The sequence below is a fragment of the Molothrus aeneus genome, chromosome 1, assembly GCF_037042795.1.
Source record: "Molothrus aeneus isolate 106 chromosome 1, BPBGC_Maene_1.0, whole genome shotgun sequence".
Lineage (NCBI taxonomy): Eukaryota > Metazoa > Chordata > Aves > Passeriformes > Icteridae > Molothrus > Molothrus aeneus.
Window position 1 is genome coordinate 47961327 of NC_089646.1, and position 19208 is coordinate 47980534.

At 40.7% G+C, this 19208-nt stretch overlaps 1 protein-coding gene across 3 annotated transcripts in view; it reads right to left on the reverse strand.

Moving 5' to 3' along the window:
* Positions 1 to 374: 374 nt before the first annotated feature.
* ELMO1 (engulfment and cell motility 1) overlaps positions 375 to 19208 on the reverse strand; it is a 302032-nt gene continuing 283198 nt past the window's right edge. For all 3 annotated transcript variants that reach the window (XM_066556588.1, XM_066556597.1, XM_066556606.1), the window contains 4 exons: positions 15386 to 15493; positions 11775 to 11857; positions 6202 to 6279; positions 375 to 1706 (listed from right to left, as the gene is read on the reverse strand). In XM_066556588.1, coding sequence (XP_066412685.1) covers positions 1506 to 1706; positions 6202 to 6279; positions 11775 to 11857; positions 15386 to 15493 — 470 coding nt within the window. In that variant the 3' untranslated portion in view covers positions 375 to 1505. The remainder of the gene's footprint in view (positions 1707 to 6201; positions 6280 to 11774; positions 11858 to 15385; positions 15494 to 19208) is intronic.

Below are 19208 nucleotides of genomic sequence, written 5' to 3' on the forward strand. Positions count from 1 at the left end.
TGCAAAGCTCAAACCTTCCTAATACCAATTTGCTGCAGCCATAAACACTCTCAATGGAGAAAATGGAAATACAGCAAAAAAAAAGCTGCCCCAGCAAAACACAGGAAAGGCAGCAGCCTTGAACTGACCATGAGCACATCAGTATGCTTGGATTTTGGATTTCACAAGGGCCCTTCTCACAGGAAGGCTCATGTAACCATAGCAATGGAGATCTCAGGATGCATTTCCTCCTTGTCACCACTAACAAACAAGTAAGTTAAATCAGATGCAGATAAGAAAAGTCTTCCCACTCCTCTTTTTACTAAACAGTTCAGAATTCCTAGGAACCATAAGGAATAAAAGACAACTTCAGAAGAAAAACAAAGTCCCAGGAATCATCACAACTCAGATTTTTATTCAACAGTGAAGTTGAAGGGAATGGTGTTTTTTTCCCTTCAGGGCAAATGTTCCAAATGGAAATTAAGTAAAAATATTGTTCCCCAAAAGTACTCACAATGAAATTAGTTTTCATTAAATATATTTGTTTGGCAAAATAAAATAAAAAATTAGAACCCGTACAAAAAAAATCCCTTGCAAATTTCTAACACTGTAGCAATGACAACGATGTAAACCTGGATGTTTGGCAGTTGTAATTAATTTGTGAAACTTACTGTTGAACTTTGGACCAAGGAAATAAAAATCACTTCAAATAGCAACAAGCCAATTTCGGAGGCAACTGAGGCTTAGGGAACGCTACAGGAATGGGACACACTAGTGGCTTCATACACGGTTTGTGCGAGTGATCTGCTAGTGTGGGGCTATTGTAAGAGCTGGGAGGAAAAGAAGTTAAAAGCTGTTGCAGCATTGCAGCGTATGGTACAGCAAAAACCTGCAGACTTTCCATCCTGCGAGCCGATCAGTTGGGTGAAGGCTGGAGGCAAGAGCTGAGATGACGGTGGAGAGAATGATGACAGTGACAGATGGTGCAAGCACTGGGAAGCAGTTAACCAATTTCATCATCACATTGGATTCAGTGGTGAGCAGACTCTTGTGAGTGTCTGGGGAAATCTTCTGCTTACAGTAGCTGCTTTTGCTCCCTACCTCCCTCCTCCTTCCAGTTAAAGCCTCTGCCCTGCCAAGTGGGTTTCACAGGCATGCAGTTTGATAACAACGTCCTTTAGTTAAGAATGTCTATTCCAGTATTAAAAATGTAAAAAAAGTCCTCAGGAGGGTTGCTTCTTAGTGGCAGTCTTTGCCTTAAGCAAGGCCAATGGCCTGCAATTACAAGTTAATTAAAGCAATGTGGATTTGGATGAGCAATGGGGAAGATGGGAATGGGGAAGGAAGGGATGCAGGGAACAGGGAGGAATGCAAGTGTTTCTACATCCCTCCCCAAAGCCAAAATACAAGGTGCAAAAGTGGGTTTCTTTTTTTCCTCACACTCTTCTTTTTTTTTTTTTTTTTTTTTTTAATATCTCTCCAGTTATAATGTATTTCCAGTTTCAGAGCAAGTTTCAGTGACTGCCTCAGTTACAGTCATAAACAAAGTCGTAGTTGCTGGGCTCCTTTGGGATAGGTGGGGGAGCATCTGGGATTTGTATATTTTCCAAGTCAAGGAGGCGTAGCTTTATCTCCATGCTGAGCAGCGTGTCCAGGTCATTCCGTGTTAGGTCACTCAACATATCCTTCCCAAGGAGGGCGTTCAAACCATCGGTCCATACACAATACTGCACAGGAAAAGGATAAAAACTCTCATTAATAGACTTTTCATGCACAAACTCCTTGTCTGGTCTGGTCCTCTACAGTTACTGCTCCCATGGGGACTTACAAAGAGACCTAACATTAGGCTGATGCATTTTATCAGCTCAGATCTTGAGGAAGGCTTTTACTGGGCTGCTCAGAAAATGGAAAAACATTCCAATAAATGGGACAAAATGACAGTGTATAGTTGTTTGACAATTTGGCATCTCCTCCAAACTTCTTGGTGAATGTTCTTCTGCAATTATTGGAGAATGAAACAATAACTTAGGACAATCAACCTCTGGAGAAATCTCCTTCACTTGTCTCATTCTCCTCCCCCCAGTACCTATTAAAAAAGTTTGATTATCTTACACTAACTAAACTTTTAATTCTAAGACAGTTAAGTTAGGTGAACTAAATCCCACCCCCAAATCCTTCTTGACTCTTAGTGTAAAAATTCTGTACTATCTGCTTTTATCATTGTTTGCTTTTCTATACATGAAGCTGTTAGAATTGATAGTCTCATATAACTATGCCTACTTTACCACTATTTTACAGAAAATAACATATTGTGAAAACTACAGTCAGTTAATGCTATGTCCTTCATGAAAATTAAATGCCAAGCTGCTTGGGTATAATACTAAATCCTTCAAATGCTGAACTGGCCTCTAAAACCTTTTCCTTACTGTTAGCTTTTTCCTAACAGGAGATGCCATCTTTCCCAACAGCTGACAGCTTGTGATAAACGTGGGCTGAATAACCATTTAAAATCAGCAACAAATTCAAGGGAGATTGGTGATCTAGAGTCAACTTCTATTGAATAAGTCACTTTCATTTATTACTACGAGCCATTTATTCAACTATGAACAAAAGTACTCAAATGCTGTCATCTAAAAATAAAGATTTCAATCATGAACTTGTGTCCTAGTTTGCAGGAGAAAAATTAAATTAACTGTAACTGCATTTTTATCTTACAAATACTTCTGCTGGATTTCATGCCAAAAAAAGGGTTTTAAATTTAGCTGACCATTTGCTACATGATGCCGCCGAGTTTAAAGATAGCCATGGCTGACTTCATCCCACAGCAGAAATGAGGATTATTTTTAAGGAAGAGAGAGAAGCCCCCCTCTTCATGCAGAAAAAGGGCATCTTTCAAAAATAGGATGGGTTAGCACACTTCAGCATCCAAAGTGAAATCCAACCCACTTAAATCAGAAACAAAACAGTAGCAGAGGGAGCTTTTTCACCCAGGGTGTGGGCAAGCCAAGCCCCAGCTTTAATATGAGATCAGCTATATAGAAGAGACTTTAGAGTTCAGGTTGTCCTGTTGACAAGTACTAAATAAACAACTTAGCCTGCCTATTCTAGGCTGTCAAAGTGTGCCACTGAAGACTTTTAAAGCATGCAATTTTTTTGGAGTGAATGCAGAATATCAGGAAAAGAAAGAAGCTATTCTAGAAAAATAATTCTATTTGAACAGACTATAAAATCTTCTGTGATTTACTTGAAATCTTTCTCTAGGAGAGTTTTCCCTGAATTCATTATGAAGAAAGGAACAGAAAAGCAAAAGGCTCTGCTCAGGTTACAGGGGAGCAGAGAAACTTCTCAACAGATGCAGCCCCTGACGTAAATAGTCCATCACCTGCGCAGTGAGCGCGGCCAGCTCTTCCTCTGGGGAGGAGTCCCAGAGAGCCAGAAAGCAGAACTGCAGTTCTCTCCTCTTCCAGATATAACTCATTCAGGGCCCACAGAAACCAAATTCTGGCCACAATTCTGATGAGTGCAATGGCCTGGAAAAGGGGCTTCCTCTCTAATCTCCATATTGGCAAATGCACCTAATTAAACTCCTGCACATGTTGAAGAGAGAGACATCCTAATGAGATGGTGGAAAAACAGAGGCATTCATTCAGAAGCTTTTTTCTTTTTAATATGCAAAAGAGACTAAGAATCACTGAAAAATTAATTTACGAGATTCATTTTCATAAAACTCCAATGAAACCTAATTATGGCCTCCCTCATCAGTTTCTCTGTCAAAAATCATGGATAAGATTAATTTTTTGCTGTGTAGTTGAAACCAGTTATTAGTATTTAAATGAAAAACAAATACAATGGAGTGATCTCATAGTACTGAATCCTCTGGCTAGCAGTAAGCTCCAACAGATGGCTAAGGGAATTCACAAACTTAAGTGTTCTAGAATGAGGTCCAAATCTCAATGATACTGGTTCAGTAATGAGATTTTATCAAAGAATTACTTTGGGAGACAAGAACTAGAAAGGTTGCACAGGCTTCATCCATCTGGATGCAGCCCTGAGCAACCTGGTCTGAGCTCATTGCTGACCTGCTTTGAGCAGGAGGTTGGACTCAGGACACCTTCAGGGTTCCTTGCAGCCAAAATTATCCTAAGAGCCTTGTTCAATGTTTCTTTTTAGGACACGTTCAACTCCCACATTTCAGCCTCACTCTACAATCACGAGGGCTGCACAAGTATTTAAAAAAAGCCCTGCAAGTCTGACCTGAAATTGTCATGTACCAACATCATTCCTGCTGCTTCACACAAAGCTTTCAGAATCTTGAGATGTCACCACAAACTGACAATGCTGCTAAACTAGCACTTCTATCAACAGGCACCCCAACTACTTTGATGAAGAGTCACAGGCTTCACAACATGCTACTTCCCTTTCCTTGTGGGTGCTTCCTCTGAACACTTGTACTTTTCACTTTAATCACAACTCACTCTTCTGCAGGCCATGGAAAAATACAGAGGATATGAGATGTCCTTTTAAAAACTTTCATTTGGGAACTGTCAAGTGGCAGCAGAGACTGTTGCCTCTGGCCATTTTTTTGATCATATTAATTTTGTTTCAAAGAAGCTGCACAATACCAAAAAGAGATGTGAAGATAAAAGGTGTGTTAACGCAATCATGAGCAATTGGGTTAGTGCATCTCACTGCTACTGCCTGTCAGTGGGATGCAGCAGCAGCTTTTGAACATTTGGACCATTAAAATCCACTTTTAGCTATAGGCTGTATTTGAGATACAGTGGCTGAAAAAATTGTTGGTTTTCATGACCATTTGCACTTCTAAGCTGAAACAGTCTAGAATTCAGTTTCTGGAGAATTTATATCAGAAATCCTCAAACACGTTCAGTTCAGAGGATGACGACAACCATGTGTTGCTTAGAGCTACAGCTCTAGTGGCACAGTGTGCCTGGGATACTACTGGTCTTTTCTCTTACATGAAAACTGATCAGCAAATACTTCTCTGGAATGAACATTCTTGAAAATGACACTCAGATGTTAATCCACAGGAGACCCAAATGGGCATAACTGTATCTCCTCTCCTAAAATTAACATTTAGTTGAAGGTTTTAGTCCAGAACAAAAAATGTTGAAGTGGCATAGCTAATACACTTCACTTGTAAAGCAATTTCACACACTTTAACACTACAGTATAATTCAATTTAAAGCGATCTTCTTCATCGTCTTAGAACAGGATCCTGAACTGAGACCAAATGTAATATCTAAAAATAAGTGTGCAAATGAAACATAACTCTTTTGCTTTAGAAACAAGAAGGATTTTTTAAAAAATGTAGTGCATTCTGCTAAGCCTTTACTTGAAATTTCTTTGAGAGAAACACATCCAATGATTCAACACAATTAAGGTAAATTAATCCCATCACATTCCAGAAGGTGATGATGTCTTCTATTTCCTTGTGGCTTTTACTAAGAGAAGGGAGCAGGGAAGGGGCTATCCTTGCTATTGGTATTTACATTGTCTTTATACAAGTGAAAGCTGTTGCAAAACACTCTCCTGTGGAGATGGAATGAATACAGGGGGCCTTCTATGATCACCTGTCATGAATGGTCTTAAGAAATGTGAAAATAAGGAAAAGGGGATATGCCATTCTGGACAGCACAAGTCTGTGGCTGAAATTGAGACCCAGTTATGGTATAACCACCCCTGACTATGCTAGCATAGTCAAAATGAACTGCGGCTGGCAGTGATTCTTTGAAAACTTGGCTGTACAAATTCTCAGTGTTGAAAGTTCACACTTTCAACAAAGTTCACACTTTCAGCAAAATTCTCTAGTGTCTGAAGTACAGTAGACCACAAGAAATCAAGAAATGGTGAGCGAGGTCTGTAGAACTTCTGCCCAAGCTCTCTTATTTCTCTTTCTTACTGCTCGTATTTCGGGAGGACTTAGAAATACTGGTCTGTAATTTGGAGCTTCATGAGCTCTGTAATGTAGGAATACAAAACATGTTTCTTCTGTGCCTCAGATATGCAAGAAAATTGCAGAAGGTCTCATTCCTGTACTAATCCCTTGAATTTGTCAGTTTGTTCTGAGATGTGACACACTGATTTAGATGGACCTATACCCTGGGCCAAGATGACCATTCTTATGTTCTTATAAAGACATCTGGTGCCTTAAAGCAGCCAAGATAACTTCAAATAAATTTCTGTACTCTGAATATGACTTACCTCATGCTTGTCTGGAGCAATGAAATTCAACTGGCCACTTGAGTCATACAATATAGAGAAAGCAAGCTCTAGCACCTCCTGGAACAACACAAAGAAACACATATTAATGCTGCATGAGAGAGGCATCTGTACATTCAGGTCTGTCTTTCTTTCCTATCCATTATTACCCAAAATAAGTTGAAAAATAAGTTTATGGTAGTCTCCTGTCTGGCCAAAACTGCAGCAGTACCAGACCACTGCAAGAGACAGGCACAGCAAGAAAACCACCATGGTTGCTTCAGTCAAAACAAACTCACTCACCTCAGAGCTTACTGTGGCCCACTGGGTCGTGAATTCTTTTAGCATTTCAGTTTAAATTTGAGCTAGGCAATGGTGAGGACTAAAATCAATATAATGAATAATTGTACACTTGCAAGAAACTCTTCATGAAGGCTCACAGTTTTTTTCACTTTGTATAGATTAAACTCACAAAGTTCTGCAAGGTTTGACTCCTTGTGTTAAAAATCTTGTCAGGACAATGAATATCCTGGTATATACTTATGTTCTTTTCACTGCTGGAAATATATTAAATTATTCACTCTCAGGAGATTTCTGTAATTTTGTTTCCATCTGAACCAGAATCGCCAGCCTCAGTCAAGCCAAACGATGCCAGTTACCTAAAGACCCAAAGGAATTTCGGGAAAGGAAAAAGCAATCATCTTCTTGTCCCCTAAGCACTGAAGCTGGAATTGTAAAAGATACCAAGGAGAATTCATAAAGTGCTGACCTTTCCTAAAAGTCACCTGGAGTTAAATTCCAATGGGGAAACCCAGGCAATCTGAATAAACACTGCTCTTTCAGTGGCCAGCAGTGAGCATGCAATATTGTCCTAAATGTCGCCATAGTATGGTTTCTGCCTGCATCACTCCAAGTGCCAGTACAAGGATCTCACAGTCTGCAAGCCTGGCTGTATGGATATATTAACTGTGGAAAAGAGACCCAGCTACGCAGCAGAGTGCTGACTTGTAACTATGATCTGAATCACATGTCCTGTTCTTTTAGCTTCTTGGCTTCCTCAGCCCTGTCACACTGATGCCTTTTGCTGACTCTCAGCTGACAGCAGTCCCTGCACAGCCAGCGGTGAAAGGAGAACGACTTCCTAAATTCGCAACACTAAGTTTTAAAATGGAAGAATTGACTCTGGGGGCTGCAGCATAAACATTGTTCTAGATTGTTACGCCTGAGCTCCTGGTCTGAGACAGACATAGTATATTTGGATTTCTGTAAGGGCTTTTTTGGTTTTGACGTTGTATGATTAAGAGCAGAGTCTGAACCATAAAACTTGCAAGCCTTACGGATAATCTTGGATAATAAGAGATCAGGCTTCTCATGGGAAATGTTCCTGTTTTCCTTAAGTTTAGTTACTAGGTTTGACTTGATGTATTGCCAAGGCTACAGGAGACAAAGCTATGTTAAATCCTCATTGTGTTGAATCTCCATGGAGGCTGCAAGTGCAAACAGTGCTGGTGCACTCAGCAAACCAATGGCTCAGGCTCACATGGCCCTTTTGTTTTGTAGGCATGTCTCTCAGCCACACCTTATTAAGAGTGATGTCCCTCATTAGAGAAAAAAATCTACCTCTGCCCACATGAACCTGGCATTATCTTCTCCCACGGTGTTCTAAATTACTGACAGAATACGCCAAGTAATGCCCCTGAGGTTGTAGCTCTGAAAAAAGGGCTTGTACTGTTATACTGTGATGTTCCTGAATTTCATGAAGGTCAACAATCCCACAGGCCTGACCTCTGTAATTTTTTCCTTTGGGAAACTCCCAATGAATATACTTTCTTCTTCACCTCAAAGAGAGAAAAAAGAGGAAAAAACTTTCTGCTTGGAAGAAGAATGTGTCAGGATGTCAAGGGTTTAGTCATTTCCAGTCAGGCAGAGAATGAGAAGGGACTACATTAAGGTCACCAAGCTTCTCTTTCTGTGGAAAAGTGTTGTTTTGGCAGCCCTGGCTGCAGGTCAGCTTCTTTGCTGGCTGCCCTGGACTCTAAAGGCTTGGAATTACAACTTCCAGGTGCCAGCATCTCTGTTGCATTATGCACAGCAAACTGTCAAGGAAAATGGAAGCCAAAGGAGCTGGAGCTGCCAGCTGGCCCTCCACTGACAGTGGTCTCAGTGGTTGAGCTGGCTGACTTGTCAGGGACCCCCACCTGGCTTTGTTACAGTCCCATCAATGACAAGGAGGAGCTGGCAATTCTTAAATGAGAACTGGTCAGTCTTTATCACCCATCTGTAGTTTTCTCTTCTTCTCTCTGTCCTACTTAACCTTTCTCACTGTAATTTTTCACTCAAGCTTTTTCCACTTGTTTCTCTATCCCTCTGGTCCTGTTTATTTCACATTCCCTCCAACCTGTTCCTTCCTTCTTTGTTTTGCTTTCCTCCTCCTGCACCTCAAGTTGCTGAACTCACTCCCTTGGCACTCCTAGCTCCTTCCACATGTCAGACCTCTGCTCTTCCCCAGATGCTTCTCAAAGGTAGCAGCATTGGGACCCACAGTGTGCCTCTCTTCTGAGCTGAGCTGAAAACAGAACAAGAGACTGCAACAGCAGGCCAATGCTTCCCACTCCTTGGATTCAGCTCTGTGGGGGAAGCTGTCATAGGTGGTATGAAGGGAAGGTTGCTCTTCCATGCCCAGAGGTTCCTTCTCCCCCAGTCTCCAGTGGTCCCCAACACAGGCCAGAAGCAAGCTATTTTTCATGAACGGGCACTTTGGGTGCCTATGGTGAAGTGATCCCATGCAGCTAGAATGGCCTCACTACTTTCTGCCTTCTCTGTCTTCAACATGCTCAAAACACCCATGTCTTTACTGAAGGCTGAGGCCTGGCCATGTTGAGTTTGCTTGCCAGGGTCAGAAGATCTGCCTCAAAGAACTCTCTAGACAGGCAGCAGTGGGGAACTTGTTCAACCAAAGGAGAGAAGAGAAGAGAAGAGAAGAGAAGAGAAGAGAAGAGAAGAGAAGAGAAGAGAAGAGAAGAGAAGAGAAGAGAAGAGAAGAGAAGAGAAGAGAAGAGAAGAGAAGAAGCTTCATTTATCAGAAATGAACCATTTTAGCTGACTAAAAAGGCACAAAGCCTGACACCTGCCACATCAGCAGATAAAGGGTAATAGGAGAACACTTCAAAATATCTGGCCGTGTTTTTTTTTTCTAAATCTTCTGTCATGCTTTATTTTGAAGGCTGCAAAATCTGATGTATTTCATTTCCTTGAAAATCATTGGTACTGCTTGGGAGTCAGAAATAAGGATTTAAAAATTAAACATAATTTAAAAACACAAGCAAGACAAAACACAATGGATTCAGATCTGGTCCCGTCACATCTTTCCGGCTTCATATGCATGCAAATTCCAATTCAGTTTAACTCTTATTTCTTTCTAAATTATCCTGCTGAGAGAACAATGGCCATGTGCTGGCAAATGAAAGGATGCGGAAGCCTTTGTTATGGACATGTTGCCAATTCCAGCTATGCTCATAGCATGGCATTCTGCCATTCAATTTTCTTTTCTGCCAATGAATAAAATTGAGGTGGACGTTATATATGTACAAAGAAAGCTCAGAATGAAAAGGCCTCTTAAAAATATATCACTGATTGTGAAATTTCAGAAAGTGAAAGGTTTCATACACCAAATTCAGCTGAATTGCATTCTGTGTCTGCCTTTTTATAAATTTTAATTGCCTAACCCATATATAACCTGATATGCTGCAAACAACATGTTATTCCTATGTCAGTTAAATAGTTGCAATATTGTGCCTGACAGTTTGATTGGGACGACAGATTAATTACAAAATTCTGTGTGTCTCAGGGGAAGAAACAAGGAATTGAGGAAATAAAAAAAAACCAAACCCACCAAACCAAACTTCTGCACCACATCAGAAACAGTAAAACCATCAAAATTGCCATTGTCTGGGTCACAAATAGAATGCCTCCAGCCACGGATGCAGCCATGCCGCCTATGAATTCCAGATCTTCACATTCTCAGCCAGAAATTTCATACCAGTCCAAAGCAATTTTACCTAAGGAAATGGGGCAATGCTGAGAGCTGAGGACAAACTGATCTGCAGCATTCCTATTTAGCATTAAATACTATCTAGACATTACTGCGCCATAACGATGACACATTTCCATCACTGCCACCTACTGCTTTCCATCTTTCCCTTTTGTGTGGACATATGAGTGCTAAGGCAAGGAAGAGCTAAAAATATTTTATATGCATCATATAAATGTTCCAGCCAAATGTGTTGATGGTTCAGCTGTAACATGAGGTAGGAGTTATACGTAATCTATTGTACTCATGTGTGTGTGTGTTTGTGCCCTGATTCAGAAAATCAACAAGGAAAAATACTCCTGGGATTTTTTTTCCTCACTTGACTTTTTCCTTTCCTATCATGTAAAGCCAATGTTGAAAGGAGAGCAACTTCTCTGTAAGAAAACAAATGCAAGAAATACTCAGGATGCTTTGCCCACCTGTGCACAGTTAAGGAAAGAGGAGTTGCAGCTGTGAAGGTGCAACTAGTTGTGTGATGTAGCTTTGACAGGGCCTTCTCAATTTTTATGGCTCCCATCAGAACTGCTTTTTCATTTTTATCTCCTTGAAGCAGGAACTCTTAACTTCACTATTTTGTCCATCAAAATCTCCTGGTCTGACTCAAAAATTTCTCAGTATCAGGTAATTAGAAATTCTGATTCAAAACCTGTGATCTGGCTCCCAGATCTCTCAGGGTGCTGTTCTAGGTCAGACTAAGCACCATTAGAATCTCATTGCTTCTTGTAAAGTGAGAGAGACAACCTGATAGAAAATTTATGAACATACCTCATAGAATATGGTATTCAGCACTAACAATGCCAGACATTGCTAGTAACTCCATTTCTTCTTGATGTGGTGACAATTCTTACTAGCAAAAACTCTGCAAGATTCTGGCACTGTACAGTTTTAGTACTACTGTCAGCTTACAGTTCTTGCTTTGAAACTGAAAGGTAGTATAAATCTAATTTAAGCTGAATATTGTCTCCTACACATTTTTTCCCAAATGAACTGCTAAGCACATCCTTATATGCCTCCTTAATTGCCCAGGATTTACCTTACAGCCTTTTGTTGGCAGTCGTTTTTCTACCTGATTGGACCTGCAGGTATCATCAGCTGGACATTAATTGCAATTTTGGCATGTGTTCACTGAATGTGGCTTCATCAGAGAACACAGCTGGAGCAAACTAGTTATTTATGAGACACAATATAGGAGTAGGCACCCACAGCCATTGCTGCTTTGCTTTAGAGACAGAGAACATCACTACTAAAGACAATTCCCGTTGTGCCCTGGGCGTATCTCAATGCACATCTACCATGGAATATGAGTACAGAAGGCTAAGCTGTCCCAATAACTTAACTCAAATGGTCTGAGGTGGAAACAAAGGGTATACATACATGGAAATGTTGCAGACTGGAAAGAAAAATACCTGTGTTACTTCAGGGAAGGTCAAGTTGACAAGCTTTGCATTCTGCACAGTATGTGTTCATAAGAATTTGAGAACCATACCTTGTTTTGTTTAAGAGCTCCTTTCTCCTTCATATGTGGGCAGTCTTTCCCAGTCACAACAGCTTTTATATCTGCCACTGGCACTGCATTAAAAAGAAAGAAAATCAAACCTCAGAAAATTAGTTAGAAGCAAGGTATGTAAAAGCTACAGAGTCTAAAAAGAAGCAAGGCTAATGTGTTAAAATTGCCATGTCCTTTGCCATTTCCAGCCTTTTGTAAGAAAGAAAACTGGAAGAAAACAACCAACACAGGAACTAGTGAGTCTTGCCAAAATTTCAGGCATCTGGATAAAAGTCTGAAAATGCTTTTTCTTGCCTATTTAGACTACCTTGGGTAAGACTGTTTCATATAAAGGCATACCTGTGCCTGCACACTATGTGTACTCATGAATCTCAAAACCATATAATTTTCTTCTTTGTTAATATAATGTGCCTGCTCTGTTGTTACTCTTTCTTAGGCATCCAGGTAAAGTCTCTGCTGGAGAGAGGATGCCGGGCAAGTTGGACCCTTCACTCAGTGCTGCTTTCCTTCTTTTAAAAGCCTGTAGGAATTTTTTAAAAATAGTTTCCTATTTTACTCCCATCAGCAGTTTAGTTGCTTTCTGGTACTAGCAGGAATAAGGAATACTAAGGCTTATAATGAGCCATTCCAATTGCTTTAAAATGTGATCAGAAATGACTTGGGGGAAAAGAAAGGTAAGAAAAAATATTGGAATCTGCTGCCACTCAGAGTCACAGAGTGAGGTCACTAAAGCAGAAAGATAAATTTCTGTGAGTTTCAAGCGGAAGTCCATTTTCCAAAGGTAATTACATTATGGAGAATCTATATGCTCTACAATACAATATGGTCCCTGAGTGACAGTTTCTACGATCTATAAATAATCCATTATCCTTGGGGCTACAGAAAAGTATCTTATGTATAGAACAGGATAGTAATATGAAAACCTGTTACTGCCCAGTTCTTTAGAAACTCTAATGGAAATAGTGAAGAGGAGAAATGCATTTACTCTTCTACTGGGCCCAGCAGCACCATATATTTCATGACAGATTACCTCAGCACTATGCCAAATGGATGGCATAGGATGTAAAAGACGTTCTTAAAGTATTTGCTTTGCATGGAAAACTGAAAAGAAAGGAAATAATTTGACTCTTCGCTACTCAACTTCTGCCTTTAGTCTCAGAATTTTATGCTGTGGGTCTGCTGACTTTTTATGCCTCTGACAGTCCCATTATGGAGAAGAAGAGATACGGTTTTAGAGAGGAGAGAGTGAGCTAGGATAAACTGGGAAACTAAGGAGGTATTTGACTGCAACTAAGGTAGAAAAGTCTTCTTAAGAAAAAAGAGTTCCTGCCACTTTTTGAAGAGGCCCAGAAAAACAATTTCTCTGTTTGCATAAGATAAGGTTTTCTGAGGTCAGACCTCTCAGCCAAGAAAGCTTTTCTCCAGGTTTCATACACTTGATCTGTGTGGTCTGGAATACAGTTACTATGGGAGATCACAGACTGATGTGACATCCTAATCTTTATTTATCTGGAACTTGGCTTATGCCTTACTTTAGAAAAATAGAATCAAAGACTTCAGGTGTCAGAAGTTGACTACAAGATACTGGAGGGCGTGAGCACAGATGTGATGTGCTCACAATGGATAAAGCCTTGAGAAGGAGGGCAGCTGTTTTCTGTCCCAGCTGGAGTCTGCATTGCTTGTTAACTCTGCCAGCCTGAAGATAGGGGTGACATTCACAGAAGTGGAAAGGTTAAAAACCCACACATTTATTTTTGGGGATAGAGACTAATTATTCAGGCTTGGCAAGGAATACACAAAATTCTTGATGCTGCTTCTCTTGATTCTGTTTTCTTACCCACCTAACCTCTCTTATCTGTGGACCTGGCTCCAAATGCTGACAAGTTGATCATCATATTCAAACTTTAAGAATTCAAAAATCAGTAAGTCTGTCCAGAGAAAACCAGAATATTTATGAAAGTATTCTGTAAATTGCCCAAGCCAGTTTGGCCTGATACATTTCAAACAATAGTGCCACTTTATAATCTTGTAACTTGCAATATTCTCAGCTTTGTTTAATGAAACTCCATCTAACATGGGTAGCACTATGGTAAATCTTGTCTCATTCATAGCCTGAAAACCTGAGTCACTGATGAAATAACCACCTCTTTCTGAAACTGCACTGGTATCTACTCTGCCAGCAGCCAAGCTGAGGCAACCGTGTGGGTCTGGCCCAATGGTTTCTAAAGTAGAAGCCTTCGTGGGATCCTGACATTCCTGAGTAGGTTCAAGAGCCTACAGAAAATGCAAGTGCCAGATGATGCTCACAGTCAGGGTCAGGGGTTTGTGCATGGAAGAGTGCTCCAAGCAAACAAATCTGGGAGCTGCTGCTCTTGTAACTGTGCCTGCAGTTCAAGTGTGACTTTCATTCTTCTGTCACTCTGACACTACTGTAACATTCTGTGGCTATTTCTCTAAGCCTTGTCCACAAAAACAGTCTCTTTCTGTGCCAATGCAGCAATGTGAGGCCCTGTCCTACATTCTGCCAAGACTGCAGTAAGACTGTGAACATCCTTGAGGCAATCTGTAAGGCAAGGAAAACAAGAGAACGTGACTGCAAACTGTCAGGGCTCCAGCATCACACAGGCTTTTCTTCTTTCCCCTCTCAGACTGCATCGGGGAGCACTTGGACATTTTAAAAGGTGCTGCCTGGAGACAGGTTAGGGGAGGAAATTTCACATCATTCCCCAATTTTCAGGCTGGAAAATTTCAAACTTCTGAAAAATTAGTCCTTCTGCCATTCCATGAAAGAAGTGGAACTACCAGCTGAAACACCTATATAAGCATGTCTAATTTGATAACGCCAAGGATTTTCAAAAAAGAACAAAACGAAATTATTCCTTATTCAATGCTGGATTTCTTGCAGTCACCTCTCAAGTGACAGAACTATACTCATTATTTCCACTATCATAAAAAAGCTTTCCTGGATTACAGGTTAAACCCCTACAACTCGTGTCGAAGAACAAAGGAGAAATCACCACAGTTAGATGGTTCTGAAGAGCTCCAAAATTACTTTCAACCATAAGAAAAATCCCAATAAATCCCCTGGTAGGAGCTGCCACAGAGATGTGTCCTCTCCCAGTTGGCTACACAGAAACAGTGAGGTCCTCTCAGTGCTCTTCACAGTGACCTGTCACCTTTAAGTCCACTCCTCACAATAACTAGAAAGACCTCTGCACTTATTCCTCCTCCAGACACTAGACTGCCTGTTTCCATGTACAGGCAGTGCTTCTGAATATGCCCAAGTATTTTTATTTGACATCTGCAGTTAGATGAGCAATGAAAATAAACTGTGTTCCTCCCTAGGAAAGACATGATGTTTCCAAGCTGAATGAAATTATAAACTCATTGAAAAGCTTAATGCAGTCCCCACACACACTTGCCAAACCCAGGAGAGTGGTGGTTGAATGCAGGAGAAAATGTGCTCTGCTCTTTATCTTCATAAAGAGAGCTGTTCATAAGGTCCCATGTTAAGAGAAACCTACTACAGGTTATAAAGAAGAACTAGCATAAAAGTAGCAGAAGTGTCACAATCTTTGTGTATGACTTACATTTATCTTGCAAGGAATCATGAGGGACTTCTCCCTGTGGACTTTCTTCCAAGTCTCCGTAGTGCAAGACCTTGTGATTAGGTGAAAGTCGACAATACCAAAATTTGTCTGTTGAAATAAACACATTAATTAAGGTTACTGACATGTATTCATCAGCCTTACCAACAGCAGAGGAGGAAGCTTTCTCAAACAAGTTGCTACAGGGAAACTGTCTTTTCTTTCAGAAGAAGAAATGTGTGGGGTATATATAAGAAGGGTAGGGGCTTTGCTCAGTAATTTTACCAGATTAAATGAAGCTGACATTAATCTACAGGCATTTTGTTATTGACATAGTCACTGGGTCAAAAAAAAATTACTAGTGAGAAAAAATTGACTTAGTTTTACCAGATATTATATACCCTCATGGCCAGAAGACTGGCAAAGTAACTACTTTGAGTGGATAACTTCAATTTACCCATAAAAGATTCATTTTTAGCACCCACTTTGTGAAAATCAAGCCCTGCCAGCTGTCTTGTGTGGGACACCCAAAAACTGATAAATTTGAAATATCCCATACTTTATGAAAGTTATGACTCATATCTTTTTTTATAGACGTAGGAGAACACCCCCATATTTATGGAGAGACTGGACCTAATAAACATGCAAGGACTTAAAAAGCAGACGTTAAGTCTCTTGTCCTGCAGTGCTTTGCATGGTCACAAATATACGCGTGACCATGCAAGTTCACACCCCAGTTTGCATTTTAGTCCTTCCTAAGAGATGTACATTTACATCCCCTGACAACCCCTGCTTTGCAGAACATAATTCCCCCCAACATTTGTTAAAATCTGCTCCTGTGAAGGACATTGCCTTTGCAGAGCCAGGCCACCACTGTGCCTAGCCTGCAAGGATGGTGCTTGCCAATTCCCTTTCTGAAATGGCAAGAAAGAGGTTACCCTTCCTTGTCAGAGCATGTTCCATTCAATAAGTAGATCACACAATGTTAAGCTGTCAAAAATACAATCTTGTTACATCCAAACTAAATCTCCAAAAGCTCAGAGCAAGACTGGATGTTAAAATGCCAGTGGAGGGGTGCAGAGGGCTTCTCTGGCTCTGTGCTTCTCTCATACTGTCAGTGCTGATGCTGTGCCAAGCAGCAGCCTGAGGGACAATTTAGGGGAAATGTTAGCACTGACACAGCCCTGCGGCGCTGCAGTCGCTGGGAGCCTCCTTTTGGATAAAACATTGGAGGAGCAGTGGAACCAGCATATGTGAGCTCATTTGGGGTGTTAGCAAAGGAAGGGCTTCTTGGCTCTCTGAGTAAAACACTGGCCTCATGGACCCAGCTGTGTCCTGAAGGACACTCCAGGCCAGTCATTTAAAATGCAATGCAGTAAAAGGCAATTGAATGATAAAAAGCGACTTTCACGCACCCTTTTAAATTTCTTTGTCCCAGTGGATAAAAAGATTTGGGGGAAAAACCCTACACCCTTCAAACTACTTTCAGAGTGTGCAGCCCCTTGAACAGCAAGGTTTCAAAAAACACTACAAACCTCTGGCAAAGGCTCAAAATGGCCATGGGAGAGATTCTGGCTATCAACTTTACAGGCATGCACAACACTGTAAGACTGATGGTAGAGAGCCTGAGATTGCGCCCTTGTGATGCATACAAGAAGAGCTGCTGAAATATAAGCATCCCTGGACTGTAAGCAGAACATACAGTGTGGCACAGTATGGGATTGAGAAGAAGACCCCATTTACAAAAGTTTTGCAGGGAATTGAAACTAGAGCAAGTAGGAGCCCTCATTCAGTAGATTCTCATTAAGCAGTCTGTGTACCTCAGAAGGATGTATATGAACATTTTCAAGATTTATACCTTTTACAGGGAACTCTACCAGATGTTGATGCTTGAAGAATATACCCCATGGAATCTGATGGGTGACCATAATGCCTAAAGAAAACTCTCCAGTAACTGCAGCAGGAGGCTTTCACACCTAGCTTTAACTGCAACCTCATTGCTTATGAGGCTGTACAAAGTAATACAACTTTCCAACTCTAAAATTAAAACAGTAATTTTTTTCTTCATAGAAATGGACATGGTTTCATTCTCTTCCCAGTGACCTGGGCAAAAAGATGGTATAACTGAAAAAAAAAAATTACCATGGATTCCTTTCAATTTATCACACATGGGGCTGGTGTTAGCAAGGGTTTAGCTCTTCTACCTCCTAGGGCTAGTATTTTGGTAACGTTGGCTCTTTCAATGCCATGCTTCAATAATAAAAGAGGGGAACACCCCTCCATGAAGATATTTTGTTTCGGGAAGGGGTGGCTTAATGGGAAGAAACCCAAGCTCTGAATATTTGAGGAGCCCTTTCAGAAATTCCCCATAACCCAAGGTTAATTAAAAACTAATGGCCATAGACTATAGCTTGAAGCATGTCCAGCACAATGCTGCTGTGGGCTCACTAATAACTCTGCTCTGCCACAGCCTTGCTGTCAAGGGGAAAGCCCTTAAATGAAAGCTACAAATGGAACTAACAAGGTTTCCTCAACCACAGCCACTAAATGTCTGCACCAGCCAGGCTGAGGAGGGTGACAGCATGTTGGTAGGAGAAGGGACCCTTGTTTCTACAGCCACCTCAGCCTTACCCATCCTGGTTTTCACTTCAGCTGTACACGATGCTACAAACGGTGTATCAGCAAATATCCCACTCACATGAGATTTCAGTGCCTTGGAAGGGAACAGTTTGAAACTGGATGCAGCTATTTTACTGAAGTGCAAGTGCTAAACACAGCTACATTGGAAAAGTAGGGTATAGAATGATCCCGCAGTCAAAACAAAAATTATATGAAATTGCTTCCACTGAGAAAAAGAGTGAAGAAGCCTGAATTTTAGAACAGCACATGGGAAGTAGCCAGTATTTACTTTGAGCTCAAAATTGATAAATAAAAAAATAAGCAGAAGAAAAAGTTCTTTTCTACTATGACTCAAAAGTGGTGTTTATAAAACAAAGAAAAACTACTATTCAAACCCTCCAAAACTCTTAAACCAAATTCTGCAGAGCTGAAGTGTTACAAAAGGTTTAAAGTTGGGACAGACCGTCCCTATTAGTCCCTGTACTCCACATCTCGCAGATCCATGTGCATGTGCCCAGCTGGAACAGGGCAACTGTGAGTTCAGGAAGGAATGGGGTTTGTTTTGGTTTTAGGCCCAGGCTTAAGAATTTTCCCCAAAGACTGGGTCCCTTCTGTGGCCTGTTTTGTATCCAGTGTTACTACACCTACCTCCTGCTCAGAGCAAGAAGCTGTAGGGAGGGCAGACACTAACCACAGTCTTTAGAGATGATGTGGACTTGGTATTTCATCACAGTTTTCAGACACTACATTATTTATACTTTCCAGCAACTCCTTATGTCTTTCAGCTCACTGACCACTGATGCAATTACATCAGGGTGCTAGAAATTCTTTTTTGGGAAACAGAATTATTCATTCTGGTTTTTAATCTGAAAAGTTTCCAAGCAATTGTTCTGATTTTTCAGATATTTGCTAGAGCAGGCAGGGGCTTAAATATGTCACAGCATATTGTTGAAGATTATAAATGAGGTTAAAAAAAATCCCAAATAACAAAATCACCTACAATTTGGCTACAAAAGTAATATTCAAAATTGTGAACAAATAGCAGAGCACAGAACATTTTGCTGATGGGCTACAGAGTGCCTGGCCATTCACACAGTGTGTTTCCAAGTGCATTAATGGCCAATGACTCATATGCCTCTAACAATACTATTCCAGGTAAAGGACTGCTGTGGTTAGTACAGAAGTGCTCTATTGTTAGAATCTAGGG